General features: G+C 55.1%; 1 protein-coding gene across 2 annotated transcripts; it reads left to right on the top strand.

The window, feature by feature from the left end:
- The first annotated feature begins 2,036 nt into the window (after positions 1–2,036).
- PDLIM4 (PDZ and LIM domain 4) lies at positions 2,037–17,404 on the top strand. Of its 2 annotated transcripts, XM_060636203.1 has the most exons (7): positions 2,039–2,232; positions 7,570–7,721; positions 11,456–11,534; positions 15,937–16,118; positions 16,323–16,486; positions 16,823–16,940; positions 17,089–17,404. In XM_060636203.1, exons 1-7 carry the CDS (start codon positions 2,140–2,142, stop codon positions 17,291–17,293), a joined length of 993 nt encoding a protein of 330 aa, XP_060492186.1. In that variant the 5' UTR covers positions 2,039–2,139; the 3' UTR covers positions 17,294–17,404. The 2 variants fall into 2 exon arrangements, with proteins under 2 accessions (XP_060492187.1, XP_060492186.1); XM_060636204.2 differs by lacking the exon at positions 16,823–16,940 and having other exon boundaries at positions 2,037–2,232; positions 17,089–17,283.
- The last annotated feature ends 260 nt before the right edge of the window (positions 17,405–17,664 follow it).

Here is a 17,664-nt window from a genome sequence, read left to right as displayed (position 1 = left end):
TAGACCCTATAATTGCCACTTGACATGGTGCCCTACACGATAGGAATTCAGTAACACAGCACCCCCCAGGAACAACACCATTAAGAGTGAAATGAAATTCTGAGGGCTTCCTGGAGGAAGTATCAGGGACGGGTTGGAAGCAGCTTGTCTGACCTACTACTCAGGACACAGGGTACCTCAGGAGTGAAACCACAGTGTGGCTCTTAAGAAGGTCTGCCCCTAGGGGTGCCTGGGTGTCTCAGTCAGTTAAATGTCTGACCCAACTGCAGCACACGTCATGATCTCACAGTGCGTGAGTTCAAGCTCTGTTAGGCTCTGCACTGTCAGTGTGGAGGCTGCTTGGCAGTCTCTCTCTCTCCCCTCTCTATCGGGCTTGCTCTCTCTCTCAAAATAAATAAATATACTTAAAAAAAAAAAAAAAAAAAAAAAGGCCTGTCCCCAGTCTCTAGGAGCACAGTCTGCCCAGGCTGTGTCCTGTGGAGGGCACTGTCAGAAATGGGACTCAGATGTCATCAAAGACCCACTATGGGGGATAACTGGCATGGACTCTGGAACTCACCCAGAAACTGCACAATGAAATGGGCAAGTTTATGTACAGATTCTAGAAGAGCCACTCCCCACCCTCCACGCATCTTCAACTCTGTGATAGACACCCTCAGAGATGAATTATACTGACCAAATGTTAAAGGGCTAGGAAAGTCATATTCAAGAGGACGACTTCTAGAAGGGAGAAATATGCTTCCCTAAAAAGGAAGTAAACTGGAAGGCAATGAAGTGATTTCAGGATGAGCCACTGACATTTCTCTGCCAGCTGAACAGACAACAGCACCCCACCTCCCAGAGAGGCATCCATGTTCCACCCTAAAGGCATCCCCCCATTCCTTGGACTACCCTGAGTTTGTGCCTCTTGAATGGCCCTCCTTCTTGGGGGTTTTAAGAGATCCCATGGACACACCTCACCCCATAGCCTGTTAGCCTCCTCCAAGGGCAGAGTCCTTACCAAAACTTGAGGGCACACAGCCGTTGTCAAGAATGGCTAAAGTAGAACCTGGAGAAGGAAACAGTGTTGCCTTGATGTAGCCAAACACAAAGTGTCCAGGGGAGCCAGAGGGTAGTAGGTGTACTCTGGCCAAGCCATGATACCTGCAAAGGCCATTCACAGACATCCCCGGAGGACAGTGATTCAGAGTGAAGAAAGTACCAGCACTGGGGGCCTCAAGGGAAGGGCCACCCACAATTCCATGCCCCTGAAATACATCACTCCCCTGCATCGGTGCAGCTACTATCCCACCACCCTAAGCTGCTCCTTTTCTAGGAAGCCTGGGGAAACAAAAATCCTTGCAAAGGAGGGGAAGAGGCTGTGCAGCCAGGGAGACGGCCTGGAAGAAGAGGGGAGCTGGAGAAGGAGTGTCCTGGGCAGGCAAAGATGCCTAGAAGGACAAGAGGCCACCTTGCTTCTAGAGTCAAGTCAGGGCCCACTTCTTCCAGACAGACTTCCTAGCCTCCCAGAACGAGGCTGGGTACCTTCCTGTTCTCACTCACAGGCAGCGCCTGCTGTCACCCTGGGTCTGTGTCCCTGGCCAGGCGGAAGGCCGAAGGCTGCCCATCAATGCTTGCTGTTCAGAGCCCTCCTGGCACGGAGGAACAGGGAGGCAGCCTTGCCTGCCAGGACCTTGAGGAGTTTTCTGAGCAAGTCACAGCCCCATCCCCCATTTGGGCCGGCCCCCACCGCCATCCCTCCTCAGCCTGGGGCGCTGCCCGGTAGAAGGGACTTCAAAGGGCCTGTGCCTGACCTTCCGCGGCCGCGCTGGGGCCGCGGACTTCAGAGCGAGGCCAGGGCAGGATCCCTGACGTCGGGGCTGCCCCAGTCCCGGGGTCTCCGCGAACCCCGCGGGGGTGCTGGGCTACAGGCGCCAGGACTGAGGGGCGGGTCCTCAGAGCCCCCCGAAGTGGGCGGGGCGGGCCGGCCGCGGGGCCAATCCGGGCGCGCGGGGAGCCGGGGCGGGGGCCGGGTGGAGGGGAGTACGGGGGCGGGCGGGCCGGGGGCGGGGCGCGGCGTCCAGGCGGCGGCTGCGGCGGCGGTGGCGGCGGCGGCTCCTCAGTGTCCGGCTCCGGCTCCGGCTGCGGCTCTGGCCCGCGATGCCCCACTCCGTGACCCTGCGCGGCCCTTCACCCTGGGGCTTCCGCCTAGTAGGCGGCCGGGACTTCAGCGCACCCCTCACCATCTCGCGGGTGAGTTTGATGGCCACGGGGCGGCGGGAAGGTCCTCCCATCTGAGACCCTGCCCTCGCGGTCCACTCGAGACCCAGATCCCCGACGTCCCTGAAGTTCGAAGGCCAAGGAATGGCCAGGGCGACACACAGGTTCTAGAGGCTTCCAGGCATGGCAGTGTGGGGCCCCAACCGCCCCCCCCCTCTCCCGCTGGGCCTGCCTGCCCTGTCCCTTGAAGGATCCCCACCCCCTTGTTCACACACCAGCCTCCCTGCTGGTCTCATTTTGGGGGAGTGACTGCAGGCCAGGGAAGGACCGCAGTCGTGGGCCAGGGGTCTGGACCCATCGACAGAGGCCCAGAAACGCTGCTTAGCCTGAACCCAGTCAGGACTGGGGGCGAAATGACTGAGAGCCCCCTTCTCCTAACAAAGGTCCCTGCCAGCAGAGCTGGGTGACCCCAGGGAGGTCTGGAGTCCTCTCTGGATATGAAAAGAGAAAGAGCCATCCACTTCCTCACTCTAGTTTTGGTCAGACTCTCATCTATGACCTCAGTTGTCCTATGGGGAAGTGACCAGGAGGAATTCAGGGCTTCCAGGGGAAGGGAAAGGGGAGACTTACTGTGAGGATGTGAGACCCCTGCCCACAAGACAACACAAGGTCAGAGGCCAGAATAGCCTCAGCCCAGTTCCTCAAGGTTCCAGGACTATGCATTACCCCAGGCTTAGGACAGAGGAGAAAGCGGAGGGGGCACAATCCTGGGCGGTGGCTAATTTGAGGAGGGAAGAGGAGCAAAGGAAGGGATTCAGGCCCTGTCAGAAGGGGTACCCAATCCGGGTGAGACAGGATCCTGGCCCAGCCTTGGGGTCCCTTAGCTTGAAGGGCTAAAAAAGGGGAGTCAGACTCTGCCCTTTGGGGTCCCAGACTAGGGGACAAAAGAGGACAAAACAGAGATCCTGCCATTGAAGGCTCTCAGTCTGGAGGGAAGAGCAGAGGGGCCCTGGGCCCATTTGAGGGCCATCCCTTATCCCCACACAGGCTGCTCTGATCTTTGGGGGCCTGTGTCAGGAAAACTGAGAACCACTTTCCCCCACCTTACTGCCACCTCTCTCCGCGGAGGCTGGACTAAGCTGGCTGGGCTTTCAGAGACTTCTTTCCACTTCCTAGGAGGGGGTGGGCACCCGGTGGAGCATAGAATTGTGGAATCCCTTTTCTGGGGGCCAGGGTGACAGGCAGGCCCAGCTGTCCTGGGAGGCTTCCCACATCTGCCCTTACCCCACGGCCACCAGGTTCCTGGGGCTGAGTGAGGTGGGCCTTTAACACATCTGGGAGCCTTTCATCTCCTACTTCCCTGAGGCACACTGCTGTGTGTGTGTGTGTGTGTGTGTGTGCGCGTGCACGAGCGCCTCTGTGTCTGTCTCCATGTGTGTCTTGCTGTGTGTCCGCCAAAGCGGGCTGGTGGGGGTGCTAGGCCAGCCAGCAGGCCAGGCACCCTAGGCGTGAGGCTGCTGACAGGCTCAGTGGTGGCGGCTGACGGCCACAGGCGGCAGGGAGCAGAGACATCTGTTGCCCACGCGGCTGCCTGCCCGCGGAGGAAAGGCCTCCACACGTCACAGTGGCAGCAGCAGCAGCGGCCTTGTTTGGAGCTGACAGGGATGTAGGTCCCTGGCAGGCAGGCAAGTAGCCAGGCTGGGAGAGGGTTTGCCAGGAAGAACCCCCCTTGTCCCCCAAAATCATGTGGCAGCAGCTCAGACCCAAGGAGCCAGGATGCCTGAGCCTGGGTTTGAGTGGGATCTAGGGAGATCTCCAGGGCTGAGGAAACACAGGCCACAGCTTGCCCAACAGGTACCTCAAGGGCAGGTCTACAGATACTGATGATGTGTGGGAGTGTCCTTACGAAGGGGGCTGAAGATCCAACTCCTTCCATGCTTCCAGGGCCTCCTCCCACCTACCTCCCTGTGGGGACAGCCACACTCAGACAGGGTGGAGGCTGGGTGCCTGGCAGAGATGGGGCCTTGCAACCTCAGCTCACAAAGCTTCAAGGAGCCCCCGAGAACATTGCCCAAGGCTTCTTCTTCTGTGAACTATAATGGTTGCTGGTCTTGGCTGGGCATCCATAGCATTCCAGGCCCCACCCTAATGGGTGTTGGTACCAGCTCCCCAACAACCAGAGCCTGGAGTGAGCACCACTGTGTGGCCAACCTATTGTGGGGACTTTTTGCCTTGATTCTTTCAGGTAGCCCTCACAAGAGCCCTTATAAGTAAGGACTCCCTCCGGCCTCACATTATAGATGGGGACACTAAGGCTCAGAGGAGCTAAGGTAGTGAGTGTATCCAGAGGAGCAGAGCAGGGCCAGGAGTCCAGACCTGTCTGGAACTTGCTGTGACTGGACGGGACAGTATGGCACTGGACTCTGTGACTCCCAGCCCATCACAGCATCTAGGCTGGGCAGAGTAGAGCAGGGGCTGAAATATAGCTACTACAGGTGAGGGGGTTGGTTCATGCCCCAGTCTCCCAGCTGACGTCACTGTTCCCCTCTCCCTTCCTTCTATTTTTTTAAACTGTTTGTTTGTTTTGAGAGAGAGAGAGAGAGAGAGAGAGAGATACAGAGAGAGAGGGGAACAGAGGATCCAAAGCAAGCTCTGTGCTGACAGCAGAGAGCCTGATGCGGAGCTTAAACTCATGAACCATGAGATCATGACCTGAGCCAAACTCGGGCATTTAACTGACTAAGCCACCCAGACACCCCCACGTCTATTTATCCTGCACTCAGCAGTCAGAGGGATAGGCCTGAATTAATCTGTGTCCTGTGACTTCCCTGCTTAGAACCCTCCATAGTTCCAGACCACCCAGGAGAAATGCCAGTTTCTCACCTGGGCCTACAAGGCCAGCAGTTCTGGTCCCTGCTTCTTCTCTGACTTCTCTTCCATTGTCTCCTCACTAATGATGCTCCAACCCCAGGAGCCTGCTTTTACTCTCTCTCCCAGACGAGCCGTTATACATGCCAATCTTTCTACCTGTGACACTGTCTCTTCCCTGAAAGAGAAAATCACACAGTGGTTAGTAGATAAGACTTGGAACCAGTTGGCTTAGAATGAAGCCCTAACTCTGCCATTTATCAGTTGAGTGTCCTGCACTTCTCTGGACCTCAGTTTCCTCATCTAAGAAATGGGCTTTCCTTGAGGATTAATGAGACAATGCATATAAAGGCAGTTGGGAGAGTCATGGTTTCCTGGCCTCATGCCCTGTCTGACCAGAACTCCCCGAGCTAATGGAGTTGGCTGAGACCCAGCCACCCCTGCTTTCAAGAACTTCCTCCACCCACAGGGGCCTGAATGCACCCCTTGTGCTGGCTGAGTCATCCTGCAGCTAGCCACCCCCCTGAAGAAGAATACTTCTCTCCAGCATTGGGGACTGGGGCAAGGTGTCCCTTCCCCCAAGCCTCCCTTACTTCATCTGTAGGGATGAGAACAGCCTCTGTCTCACCAGGTGGTTGAAAGTTTGCCATGAACTAGTTATGGGTAAAGCCCAGGCCATGTCATAGAGCATGTATCCATAAAGGATAGGGGCCTGGAGCAGGACCTTGAGTAGAGGGTGGAATGATGCCTAGTGGGTGCTTCCCCAGGAGAACAGGCTTGTATAGGTGCCAGGCCCTGTGAATGAGCATTCATGGTGGTCTATTGGCTGAGGGTGTCATACTCCAGAAAAATATTCCTTGGGGCAAAAATATTTCAGGGCAGGTCAGCTTAAGCACTCCCCGCATCAGGACTCCAGCCAAGAAGCTGCTAGCACCTCAGCTTTGTCCACTCACTGCTGAAAGCTGGATAAGCTGAGCCTAGCTTGGCTTCCAGGAGCGCCCAACCCCAGCAATAAGAACAGGGTCACTGGCAGCTCTCGAGAACTGGGCACCACTGGAGAGGCTGAGTAAGAATGAGGGTGCCTACAGGGTCCCTCACTTGGTGAGCATGTGACTCTTTTTTTTTTAACGTTTATTTCTTTTTGAGAGAGAGAGAGAGAGAACATGAGCGAGGGAAGAGAAGAGAGAGGGGAGTACAGAGGATCCTAAGTGGGCTCTGCACTGACAGCAGCGAGCCTGATGTGGGGCTCAAACTCACGACCTGTGAGATCATGACCTGAGCCAAAGTCAGACACTCAACCGACCTAGCCACACAGGTGCTCCAGTGAGCATGTGACTGTTAATCTTGGGGTTGTCAGTTCAAGCCCCATGTTGGGCATAGAGATTCATTAAAAATTTTTAAATAAATTTAAAAAAATGAGGGTGGCTAAAGTCTATTTCCAAAGGCTGTGGTGGAATCAGGGATAGGGCGAAGGGTTCCCTGTTGCCTGAATTCCCCTGGACTCCTTACTCAGGCCTCCCTGTGAGCCTTTCCCCAACCTCATATGGCTCTCATGAGGGGACCAGTATTGTAAGAGTTTCCATATATGGACACCATTTGACTGGAGTCAATAGTGGCACTGGAGTGGCCTGAGTGTCTATCCTGCAGAGGAAGTAGAGGTGAAATTGTGACTCAGGAGTGCAGACTGGCAGCTGGAAGTAGATGGCCTTGAACTTGACTAGAAAGGTGGTGACACAGACCCAGAATGAGGCACTTAGGGGAGCAAAATGGTAAAGGGGGTGCACAGAGTACTGTGAGAGTCCAGAGAACCAGCTCCCAGAGGAAATGGCCTCTCTGCTAAGACCTGAAGGTGAGGAGGTGTAAGCTGATAATTATGGTTTGAGGTCAAAGGAAAGAGTGTTCCAGGTGGAGAGAACAGCATTTGCAGAAGCATGGAGGTGAGAACTATCTGGAGCTGTAAGTAGCCTGGATATTCAACTGGCCTGGACAGAGAATGGGTAGGTAGAAGTGAATGTGGGAGGTAGGGATGAGAGGAAACAAGTAGGGAGACAAGGTCACTAGGAAATATCAGGTCAAGGGGCTTCTGTGCAGTCTCTCTGGGTAGGGCACTGTCTATGTAGGGTATTTGTGACACGTCCATTCTTTGTATGTATCTGGGAGCACATGTGTCCCTGTGTGTCCTTTGTATGTCCTTGGGCACATATGCAGGCTACAAGAGTGACATCCTACTGTCCTAGTCCTATATGCCTTCACTTATATGCCCCTCTTTTATGCACTCACACCCCACCAGTCCTTCAGGTGCTAGAATTGGGAGTGTTTAGAGCAGAGGCCGCAGCCAGACCACATGGGAACTTAACCAGTGTCTTGACTTGCCTACCCACAGGTCATGTTGGCAGGAGGGCCACATAGCCCAGGTTCTGAGGTTGGAAGGGTTCTAGAGCGGAGACTGCAGCAAGGCCACACAATGACCAATTCCCAGTGATCTGGCTTGTCCACCTACAGGTCCATGCTGGAAGCAAGGCTGCATTGGCCGCCCTGTGTCCTGGAGACCTGATCCAGGCCATCAATGGTGAGAGCACAGAGCTCATGACACACCTGGAGGCGCAGAACCGCATCAAGGGCTGCCATGACCATCTCACACTCTCCGTGAGCAGGTATGCACAGGGCAGGCTGGGCCAGGATGATGGGGGGGATTTAAGGGGAGGGTAAGTTAAAAATGGCCAGTGTCACGGGAGAGCTGAACCTCACACAGTCTCACTGCCTCAGCTCCATGGCACCCTGGTCCTCGGAAGTAGTGCTTTCCTGGGGGCCTGCCAGGCACTGTTTGGAGACGGGAGTGGCTTAAGAAGGGAAGAAGCTCCCTATTAGCTCAGGGATGGAAGTGTATGGAGGGACTTATGGGAAGGAGATAGGCAGCCCAAATCAAGTATGAAATAAGACCTTGGGTGGCTTCTGGGGAGGGGGATGATTTCAGTCTTCTCTCCACCCGAGTGATCTGCTTGATGACCATTTCAAAGTGGTTTCTTGTCCAACACCTCATTTAACCTTCAAACCTGCTTGATAAGGTAAAACCTAGTATAGTCTTCGTATTACAGATGAGATAGCTGAATCTCAGAAAGGTTAGAGGGTGTCTAAAGTCACACAGCAAGGGAGTGAGGAAGCAAAATTTGTCCTCAGGTCTCTCACTCCTAGGAGTGGCTGCTAACCACTCCTACCACCCTGTGGCTACCTTCGGCTGTCCCCACTATGGCCCGTGCCTCTGCCCCAGTTAAATCCGGTATTGTAGACTATGTAATGCCATCCAGCCTACATGAAGGGAGGATTGGGGATCACCAAGCCCCATCTGTACCCTATAAATGGTCTAGGATGCAAAGTCCACCTGGGGTGTTCACAGCCTTACTCAGGCCCTGGGTCTTTGTTCAGCTCTAAAGGCAGTTGGCCAGGTCCTGGCTGAGTGGGATCTCCCTGCCCTCTGTCTTGCTTGGATTCAGAGAAGTCAGACATAACTGTTCAGCTCTGCCACGTTCACTGCTAACAGGGACTTTCCATGACCCCCTGTGGATGTGTGTCGGCAAAACCTCCCCAAACCACAACACGGCTAACTATGCCTTAGCGCTGGTAGGGCTGAGAGCCATTAAACATGTTAGGAAGGCTTCTGAGATAGTATCCATTTGTGTCTGGGTCCAGGTTGGGGTCAGGACCCCTGACTGTGCTCTTGGAGCTGATTGCAAGTCCAAGGCCTTGTACGCTCCACCTGGTCCAAAGTAAGGAGCCCCTGGCCTGAAAGTTCAGCAGAGCTGGTTCTCATCCAGACTCTTTGGGGTCTTAAGTACACCAGATGACCTTTGTGAACCTGGGTTTCCTTCTCCCTAAAGAAGGACCACATTCATCACCCTCTCCCAGACTGAGGTACAGTCTGGCTGGGGAAAACATCAGCACTGCTCTGCCCACGAGTAGCCTCTGTGGTCGCCCCACTTGGCTGGTTTCCTGGGCCCTGACTCACCTCCGGCCTTGATTTTACATGGCTAAACAAGGGAAGCCCTGGTAGTAGTGGGGTGAGGGAGGCAGCAGAGGCTTATAGGGGGCCTGAGTCAGGAGGTTCCCAGAGGGAATGATGTCAGGGGAGGGCAGCAGGGTGGGGGCAGGGTGGAGGTCCCCCTTTCTTCCTTCCTTCCTTCCTTCCTTCCTTTCATCCCTGCTCATTTGTTCCAAGCCAAGCATGTGTGGAGCCAGGGGCCCCCTGATCTGTTCTACCTTGCCTCCAAATGCTGCCTGGCCATGGAGCAGGTGAGAGCACATTCTCTACTATCACAGATCTGGGTTCAAACCCCAGCTCTGCACTTGAGAACTGTGTGGTCCTCCAGCAAGTGATTTAATCTTAAATCACTTAATCTTAAAGCTCTCCGCTTCCTTAACTCCAAAATGGGACCGTCTTGTGATTTGGGGATTGAATGCTTATGACACACCGGGTCTGCTCAGGGTGAAAATCTGGGGTCCTGTCCTCCAGCTCCCATCTCCACTTCTCACACATGCAGAGTCTGGGCGATCACAAAGGCCACCACGACCCTTTGGGTCAGAATTTCTTTTCCTGGGCACCATCTCACCTGTAAGCTTCTGAACCTGCTCTGTAGCCTGTTTGCTATGCCAGGACTTATGCCCCAAAGACCCCCTCAATGTGGGTTCTGTGGAGGATCCACCAGGTCAGCTAGCTGGAAGGAGCTATTCTGTGCCCCTACCCCCTAGAGCTCTGCCCAGACCACCTATCCTCTTGTGTACAGAGGGCTCTAATCCTCCACAGACTTCTCCACAGGATGCAAAGTGAAAGAAAGGCCCAGTTTTCCTGCTATGCTTATTTTGTCTAGAACTCAGAACCAGTTATCCCAACAATCCAAGCTAACTCACACTTCCTAGACATGTTCTGTAGGCCCAGACCTTCCTGGCATCAGTTTCAACCCTGGGCTTCTGGTGGGGTCTGTGTTGCCCATTATGTATGTTACAAGATGCATTTGCATGGCCCACACTTGGGCTATCATTTGCTTAGAGATGGTAGATGGTGCCACCTGTCCAGCTGGACATGAAGGCCTGGGAATGGAGATTGAATAAGCTCTTCATTCTGATATGATGCCTTGGGCCACACTCTTGGCTCTGGGTACTTTGTGCACTCTGACCTTCGGACCTCAGGCTTGAAAATCTCTTCTGGGCAGAACCTCAGGGAAGTATAGGCCATATAGCCACATGAGATGTCCTAGATTCATCCCAGAAGAGCTCTGAGTGGGTGGAGGCCATAGGTAGAGCTATGGGTTAGGGCAGTCACTTGGGAGCCAGGCTGAGAGGGCTGGGGCCAGATGCCAGTGGGGATGGTGTTGCCCCGGGGCAGCAGAGCTTTGGTTCCACAGGGCTGCAAAAGGCTGTGGGGGAGAAAGGCTAGTCTGCAGGGGATTAAGGAATGGGCAAAGGTGAGGAAATATAGAGTAAGTGTGGTCTACAGGTGTAGACAGTTAAAATCCTTCACTGGGTGGGGGACAGAGAGAGTTGAGTTGCTGGCCCAGTGGTGACACCTTGGAAGGCACCCAGATGCCTTTTGAGGTGAGAGGGGACATTATTGGTGTAACCTGCCTCATTTCACACCCACCTGTCAGTCTGGGGTCCAGGCACCCTCCTGAGCTGCCTCCTCACAGGGCTACTGAGTGGCAGGACTGGGCCCCAGGCCCATAGCTTCTCAGCCTTGCCTGCCCCGCCTGCCCTGCTTATGGCAGGTTTATGATGTTTTTCTCCCTCCTGAGTGGTGTTTGGCTTTTGGTTTCTATGGTGAAGCAGGAATTTCCTAATGGCCTGTTTCCCATCTGGGCTGGGCAGACACTGGTGATGACTCTGCCTGCAGCAGGAGGGGAGGCGCACCCCTCAAAGCCTTTATTTCACCTCCCCCAGAGCCCATGGATGCCTGACCTCCAGGCCAGGCCAGAGGGTCTGGATGGAAGAGGATAAGTAAATGGGCTCCTAGCTGATCAATGTGTGAGGCCTGGCTCGCCCTGCTATGAGCTCGCCCTCTTTATGCTGAGGCCACAGAGAGGGTGAAAAAAGTGGGGAAGCTGCAGGGCTTCTGTTGCATCCTCCCTGGGAATGAGACCAGAAAGGCATGGAGCAGCTGGTGGGGAAAGAACACACAGCCCCACCCTAGGTGGGTGGCTGACCTGGAGCTCTATCTCCTGCCGTAATGGCCACCATTCTGGTGCAGGGGCAAGTGCTGCAGTGGTGTCCTTTGCCGTGCCCGATGCCAGTCCTGGTCCTGGGGGGCTCTGGGTCCAGAGCCCAGCCCCTCTTGGACCTGGTCCCAGTCATATTAGGCACACTAAGCAAACATATCTGACCATTCTAATTTCTGCCACAGGCCTGAAGGCAGGAGCTGGCCCAGTACCCCAGAAGACAAGGCTCAGGCACAGAGGATCCACATTGACCCTGAGGCCCAGGTATGTACGGACACCACCTGGCCTGGCCTGGTTCAGAGCGAGCCCAGGGCAGAGGGGCCGGGCCTGGTCTATGGGTTAAACTGCACTAGATGTCTTCACCATGGCTTTCATATGCCCAGGCCAGAGACTGAAGCAGCAGACTTCTCTAGGCCATGTCTGTACCCCATCCTGTGCTCCCCAGGTGATGGGCATCTGCTGGGGGCTCTGTCTATACTCTAGGCAGTCCTAGATTCTGAGACAAAGGGACCTCTAATGGGCAGGAACGGGGCCAGGCCTTGGCTCAAGCCTACTACTCACCCAGCCGGGCTTTACTCTGGTGCCTAGTGATGCCAGACCAAGAGGAAGTCACCAGGCTTGGGGCCGGGGTGGAGGGAAACGTTGAGCCGTGGAGTGACTTCAGACTATTTAGGTTCTCTTCTGTCCCATCTTAGCCTTGGATGCCTGGCTAGAGCCAAACTCAGGCCTGAAGACTGACTTTAGAATATAAGGCACTTCCTTGCCCTATCTAAGACTACAGTTTTCCCCTGGACGGCCTGTGATTGCACCTAGCAGACCTCAGTCTGCTCAGTCACCTCTCTGCGTATGATAGGACTCTTAGCTATGATACTGTCCTCAAGTGGAGGAGGGGGGCAAGGAGAAGCTGCTCTAGGGCTTGTTTTGCCATGGGCTTGAGGGGTAGCCAAGTGGACAGGGCTGAGGTATCCAGAGTCACCTCAACATCTCTGGGCCACAGAGTTTGGACCAGGTGGAGCAGGACTAGTCTTTGATGGTGCCAGAGCTGTGGGACTCAGCATCTGGGGCTACGGCCTCCTGGGCCTGCTTATTCTACTTTCTCGCCACAGAGGCTTCACTATATAGAAGGAAGGATCCGCTATGGCCTCTCCCTCACCACGTATCCCAGTCCTTATCTTGCTCTGATATTTGTTCCCTACCTTGCTTTTGCTGGAATCTCTGAGGCTAGATGCTTACTACATTCCAGGGAGTGCCCATTCTGAAAATGGAGAGGCATTTAGCAATTCTCGGATGGCAGAAGCCAGGGCCAAAGGAGTCCAAAGTAGGCACATTAGTCACCCAAGGGTTCAGAGAGGGCTCCCTGGAGGAGGGGGTATCCAAGCCAAGACCTGAAAGACTAGGAAGAATAAGTCCGGCAAAGGGGCATGGAGAAAGGAGGTGTATGAGGAACCACAAAGGCCCAGAAGTGAGATTGTGCATCATAGGTTCAGAAAAAAGAAAGCTCCTAGGTGGGAGTGCAGAGGCAAGGGATGAGGTGATAAAGCAGAACCACAGAGACTCTCTCGGTTTCCTTTCTCCAGGACCTCAGCTGTTCCTGCAGAGATTCATGGCCACACTTGTGTGTCCGAAGCTTGCCCTGGTAGTCCCTTGGACCTCAGGGGAGGTGCCAGGGGAAGGCAGGGGTTGACAAATTGACCAGACTTGACGTGGACCGGAGGAAGGCAGCAGCACAGTGTAGGCCCCTGGCACATATGTGAGGCCCAGCTCTCACATGTGAGTGCAGGATGGATAGAACAAGAGGGTCTGAATTTTGGAATTTGAAGCTCAGCTCTGTTCAGTCCTTCAGGAGAGGCTCAGGGCAGGTGGGCTTGGGGGCCAAAGAGCAGCTGCCCTGCCCCCACACTTTCCCTTTCTGACCTCCTTGAGGACTAGGCTGCCAGTGGCTCAGGCTGGAGTCAAAGGAATTTTCTACAAGCAACGGGACTGCCCCTCAGCTGCTGCCTGCCCCTTGTACTTAAAAGTCATGAGCTCCGTGGGTGGCAACAGAAACACCCCCATCCAGCCCCCACAGGGCTATGTCCTCAGGAACACAGACACAGGGCTGATTGTCCCCAAAGTGCTCCCATCCTCCGCCTGCAGTGGGGAGCGGGTGGGCCCAGCTAGAGCCATCAGAGGAGGAGAAAACCACAATTGGCCCTGAGACCAGCACAAGGTACCCTGGCACGCACCCCCGAGTGCAAATAGGTCATGTAGGTCATGCAGGGTTATAGGAGAGAGACCGTTCTTCCTTCAGGCCTTACATGGGAACACAGGAGGCATGTGGTCCAGCCCAGGGCTGAGAAAGGATTATGATAACGGAAGCTTTCCCAGAGAGGATTCCATTTAAGTTGAGAACCTGGTGATGGGTTAAGGCAAGCCAGGCAGAGCAGGCAGCCCTAGCACACCAGCCTGTTCTTCCCAGACCAGCAGAGAGCTGGAGTTTGGCCTCTAGGAAGTTCTACCTGCTCATCTGGATTCAGTACCCACTTCCATCCAAGCTGAGTGTCCCAGATTCTGACCACACTCATGTGGGAGCTGATGAGAAAGCAGGCAGTTACTCCCAATCTGCTGATTATCCCACTGAGGCTTCAAGAACCAAATCAACAGCTGACGGATACCCAGAGAGAAGGAGCACATGGTACCAAGTGCACCAGCACAGAGAGGGGGGAAACCAGGAATAGGAAGAGGAGCTCAGGAATGCCCACGATAGCCCTTTGTTCAACAAGCATTTGCTGTGTGCCAGGCAGTATGTGAAGTGCTTTGTATGCAACTGTCTCATTTTATCCCAAGGAATTTATGATATAGATACCATTACATTCCCCATTTCACAGACGAAGAAATAGATTCAGAGAGGTGATAGAGCTGGGACTCAAACAAAGACTGAGGTCACCATGTGTATCCTAACCACTGAGTTCATACCTAGAGAGGCGGCTGCATGGGAGGCCGTGGGAGGGGCAGTGGCTCTGATGACCCTGCATGGACTCCCACACCCTGATGGGTGAGTGAGGGCCTCCTTCCTCCAAGACCTTCTGACTCCCCTTCCTGTTGAAGCCTCCTCCATACCAGGCTCAGCCCTGCCCCCACAGCCCATGGCCCATCTGGTCCCCATTATAGGCCAGGCCAGCCTTGCCTGCCTGTCTGCCCTTCAGACACATGTGCAAAAGTGCTCAGGTTTCTCAGGGGCTTTTGTTCGGCCCAGTGGGGACAAGGGCTTTCCTACTGCTGTTTGCCTCATTGATGGGGGCCCACGTGGGCAGAGAGACCCTCCCCTTTGACTGTTGGGGTGGGGGAAATGGGGTTACCACGCCCACTCAGTGACTGGTCCACCCATTCCCCAGGCTCCCGCCCAGGTCAGAGGCTGCAGAAAAAGCAGGGGCAGTCAAGATAAAGCTCTGCAGCCTCCACTGTGCCCCAGTGCTGGAGGCTGCCTGGCATGGGCTCTTTCCCCCTAGAACAAACATCTAGTCTCTCCATCCCCACTGTAGAGCAGAGGAGAAATTTACATGTCATCTCCCAGGCTGAGGCTGAGACCCACCTTCATAGCCTGGACTCTTGTTCCTTATCCTAAAGTCAGACTGCTCTGGCCACCAATCTCATCCCAGCCATGGAGGCTACTATAGTCATCTCCAGGGTGACCAGCCCTGGCTCTGAGAATGTGAGACTGTGTATGTGTGATTAGGTGTATGTTGGTGGACTGGCTGGCACTTGTGTGTTGTCTTCGTGCATGTGTTTGCCTGTAAAAGTCCTTGTGAGAGCGTGCATACCTATATGTGCCTGCAAGCTAGGGGCAGATGGCCCTGGACTCTGCAGGGACAAAGATCCCCAGTCCCCATTCAGATCCACACCTATGGAGATACTGCCCTTTTCTCATGAGCTGAGGAGGCATTTTCAAGGCATTCCCTGAAATGTTTCAGCCAAGGGCACCAGGCTGGCCATGGGGTGATGGGGTGGGGATCCTTAAGCCCTGACCCATCCGCTGCCCCTCATCTACTCTGCCTATAGAAATCCACCCATATTGTGCTAGGAAACATGAAATGGAAGCAAAGGTACAGACCTAAAGGGGGCTGACCTCACAATGACACCCTTGAGCCTCGGTCTGCTCCCACTCCCACTGTGTGCTTTGGGCACACAATGATTGATGACTCTTCCTGGCTGCAGGACAGGAGTTTGTTTTTCACGTTCACGACTATGGGCCCATACAGTACCCAGCACAGTTCTGGCAGGTAAGAAGGCTTGGCACCAGAACCATCTCTGCAAGGAAGCCACACACTTCGCTCCAGTCACACTGGCCTTAAAAGGCTTCTTGGAATGGTCCTGCCCCAACACTATCCCTTACGGGCACTGGTGGTGAGAACCACCACACAGTTCATGTGCCAAGGTTGAATCTAAAGGCACTCAGATTTTTGTGTCTGCCTTTCCATGGTCATTTCTCACTTCTGCTGGGGTTGAACCAGTCCCAAGTTTCAGTCCTTCCCTGTCCAGGCACCACAGCCCAGAGATGCCAGAGCCAGGGTAACCAGCCAACATCTAGGAAGGCCTGGCATAACAGGGTAAGGGTGGGATGTGTACGTAATGGCCAGAGACACTACCCCAGAGGGTTTTTCAATGCTTAGGCCCCTCTCTCTTGTAGGATGGCAGTCCGGCGACCAGCAGGCGGCCCTCAGCCACTGGGATTGGGCTAGAAGATGGCAGGCCAGGCCTGGGACCTCCTTATGGGCAGCCATCTCACCTCCCATTGCATCACAATGGCAGCAACAGTGAGGCTACCTTAATGACTCAAATGAGCACCCTGCATGTGTCTCCACTTCACAGGTAGTACAGAGAGATGGCCTTTGAAGCCACACCCAGATCCCATCTTAATCCCTGATCCCTCAAATCTCATCTTGACCCCTGACACTTGATCTCTGGGTCTCAGCTGGTTTCACTCTGATCCATGAAACCTCACCAGACCCCTGAGCTGGCAGAGGGGAAGGTTGGTACCACAACCCTGTCCCTTGGTGCATCTTTTTCACGCAGCACTGACCCAGCCAGAGGCCTCCCGCGGAGCCGAGACTGCGGAGTGGACCTGGGCTCCGAGGTGTACAGGATGCTTCGGGAGCCGGCTGAGCCCTTGACTGCAGAGCCCAAGCAGTCAGGCTCCTTCCGCTACTTGCAGGGCATGCTAGAGGCTGGGGAGGGCGGTAAGACTCCTGCCAACTTGCCCCACCTGCCTTCCCACTCCCTCAGTTGCCTTGAATTGCTCCGCCCCCTCTCTTTGCGTCCCCATGCCCTGCCTCCCAGCTATCTGCCCCTGCCTTGTCTCCTCCCAGCGTTCCCACACCCCTCAATGCAACTGTGAGTGCTGATTCTCACTCCACCCTTGTCACATTCCCTGGTCCCATGCCCTCCAAACCTTATCCCCAGTCGCAGTGCTGGTGGTCCCTGAAGCAGGGCCCAACCCACACCGCGTAGAACTGAAGTTATTCCCTTTTCTCACCTCTGCACCTGGCTCATGCCACTTGCGCTCCGGCTTTCAGGGGAGCGGCCCGGGCCTGGCGGCCCCCGCAACCTCAAGCCCACCGCCAGCAAGCTGGGCACTCCGCTGAGTGGCCTGCAAGGACTGCCCGAATGCACACGCTGTGGCCATGGCATCGTGTGAGTACACACCCCTGCTTTCCCCACTCTGACCCGGGTACTCCCTTGGCCCCGCCCGAGGCCCTGAGGCCCCGGATGGGCGCGCTCACGAATGCGTCAATCAGTCGCCGGAAGCAGCCCTCTCCCCCCCACCCCGTCTCCCCATCAGGGGCACCATCGTCAAGGCTCGGGACAAGCTTTACCACCCGGAGTGCTTCATGTGCAGCGACTGCGGCCTGAACCTTAAGCAGCGCGGTTACTTCTTTCTGGACGAGCGGCTCTACTGTGAGAGCCACGCCAAGGCTCGCGTCAAGCCGCCGGAGGGCTACGATGTGGTGGCAGTATACCCCAATGCCAAGGTGGAACTCGTCTGAGCTGCTCCCGGAACTTCCAGTCTCTGCTTCTGCTTTTAATGCCCCCACTCGGCCCGTGTAAATATGTTTGCCCCCTGCCTCTCTAATAAACTCCCTCAGCTCGGCCTTGAACATGTCCGTGCCCTGGCCTGCCTCCCTCTAGCACAGGCCATGACTCCCGAGTGCTGCCTCTATGTCCTAGGCACTGGGTGCATTGGTGAGCAAGACAGGTGCTGTGCTGCCTTCAAGGAGGCCACAGCCTAGATGGCTGGCAGACATAAATCACAAGGGGCAGTTATATTAGTAGGGAGGTGCGATCTGGGGTGCTATGACTGATGTCACACCAAGGGGTCTGATCTGGGTGGAGTCAGAGAAGGTGTCAACTGAGGACT

The sequence above is a fragment of the Panthera onca genome, chromosome A1 (genome assembly GCF_046562875.1).
Source record: "Panthera onca isolate mPanOnc1 chromosome A1, mPanOnc1 haplotype 2, whole genome shotgun sequence".
Classification (NCBI taxonomy): domain Eukaryota; kingdom Metazoa; phylum Chordata; class Mammalia; order Carnivora; family Felidae; genus Panthera; species Panthera onca.
The sequence above is the reverse complement of the archived record's forward strand: the minus strand, read 5'-3'. Positions and strand labels throughout refer to the sequence as shown.

What these genes read in the sequence shown, in the direction of transcription:
- PDLIM4 (XM_060636203.1), top strand. Translation starts at nt 2,140, where the DNA reads ATGCCCCACTCCGTGACCCTGCGCGGCCCTTCACCCTGGGGCTTCCGC. An exon ending in CTCACACTCTCCGTGAGCAG is followed by an intron (nt 7,722 to 11,455) that starts GTATGCACAGGG and finishes TTTCTGCCACAG; the next exon opens with GCCTGAAGGCAGGAGCTGGC. An exon ending in ACATTGACCCTGAGGCCCAG is followed by an intron (nt 11,535 to 15,936) that starts GTATGTACGGAC and finishes TCTCTCTTGTAG; the next exon opens with GATGGCAGTCCGGCGACCAG.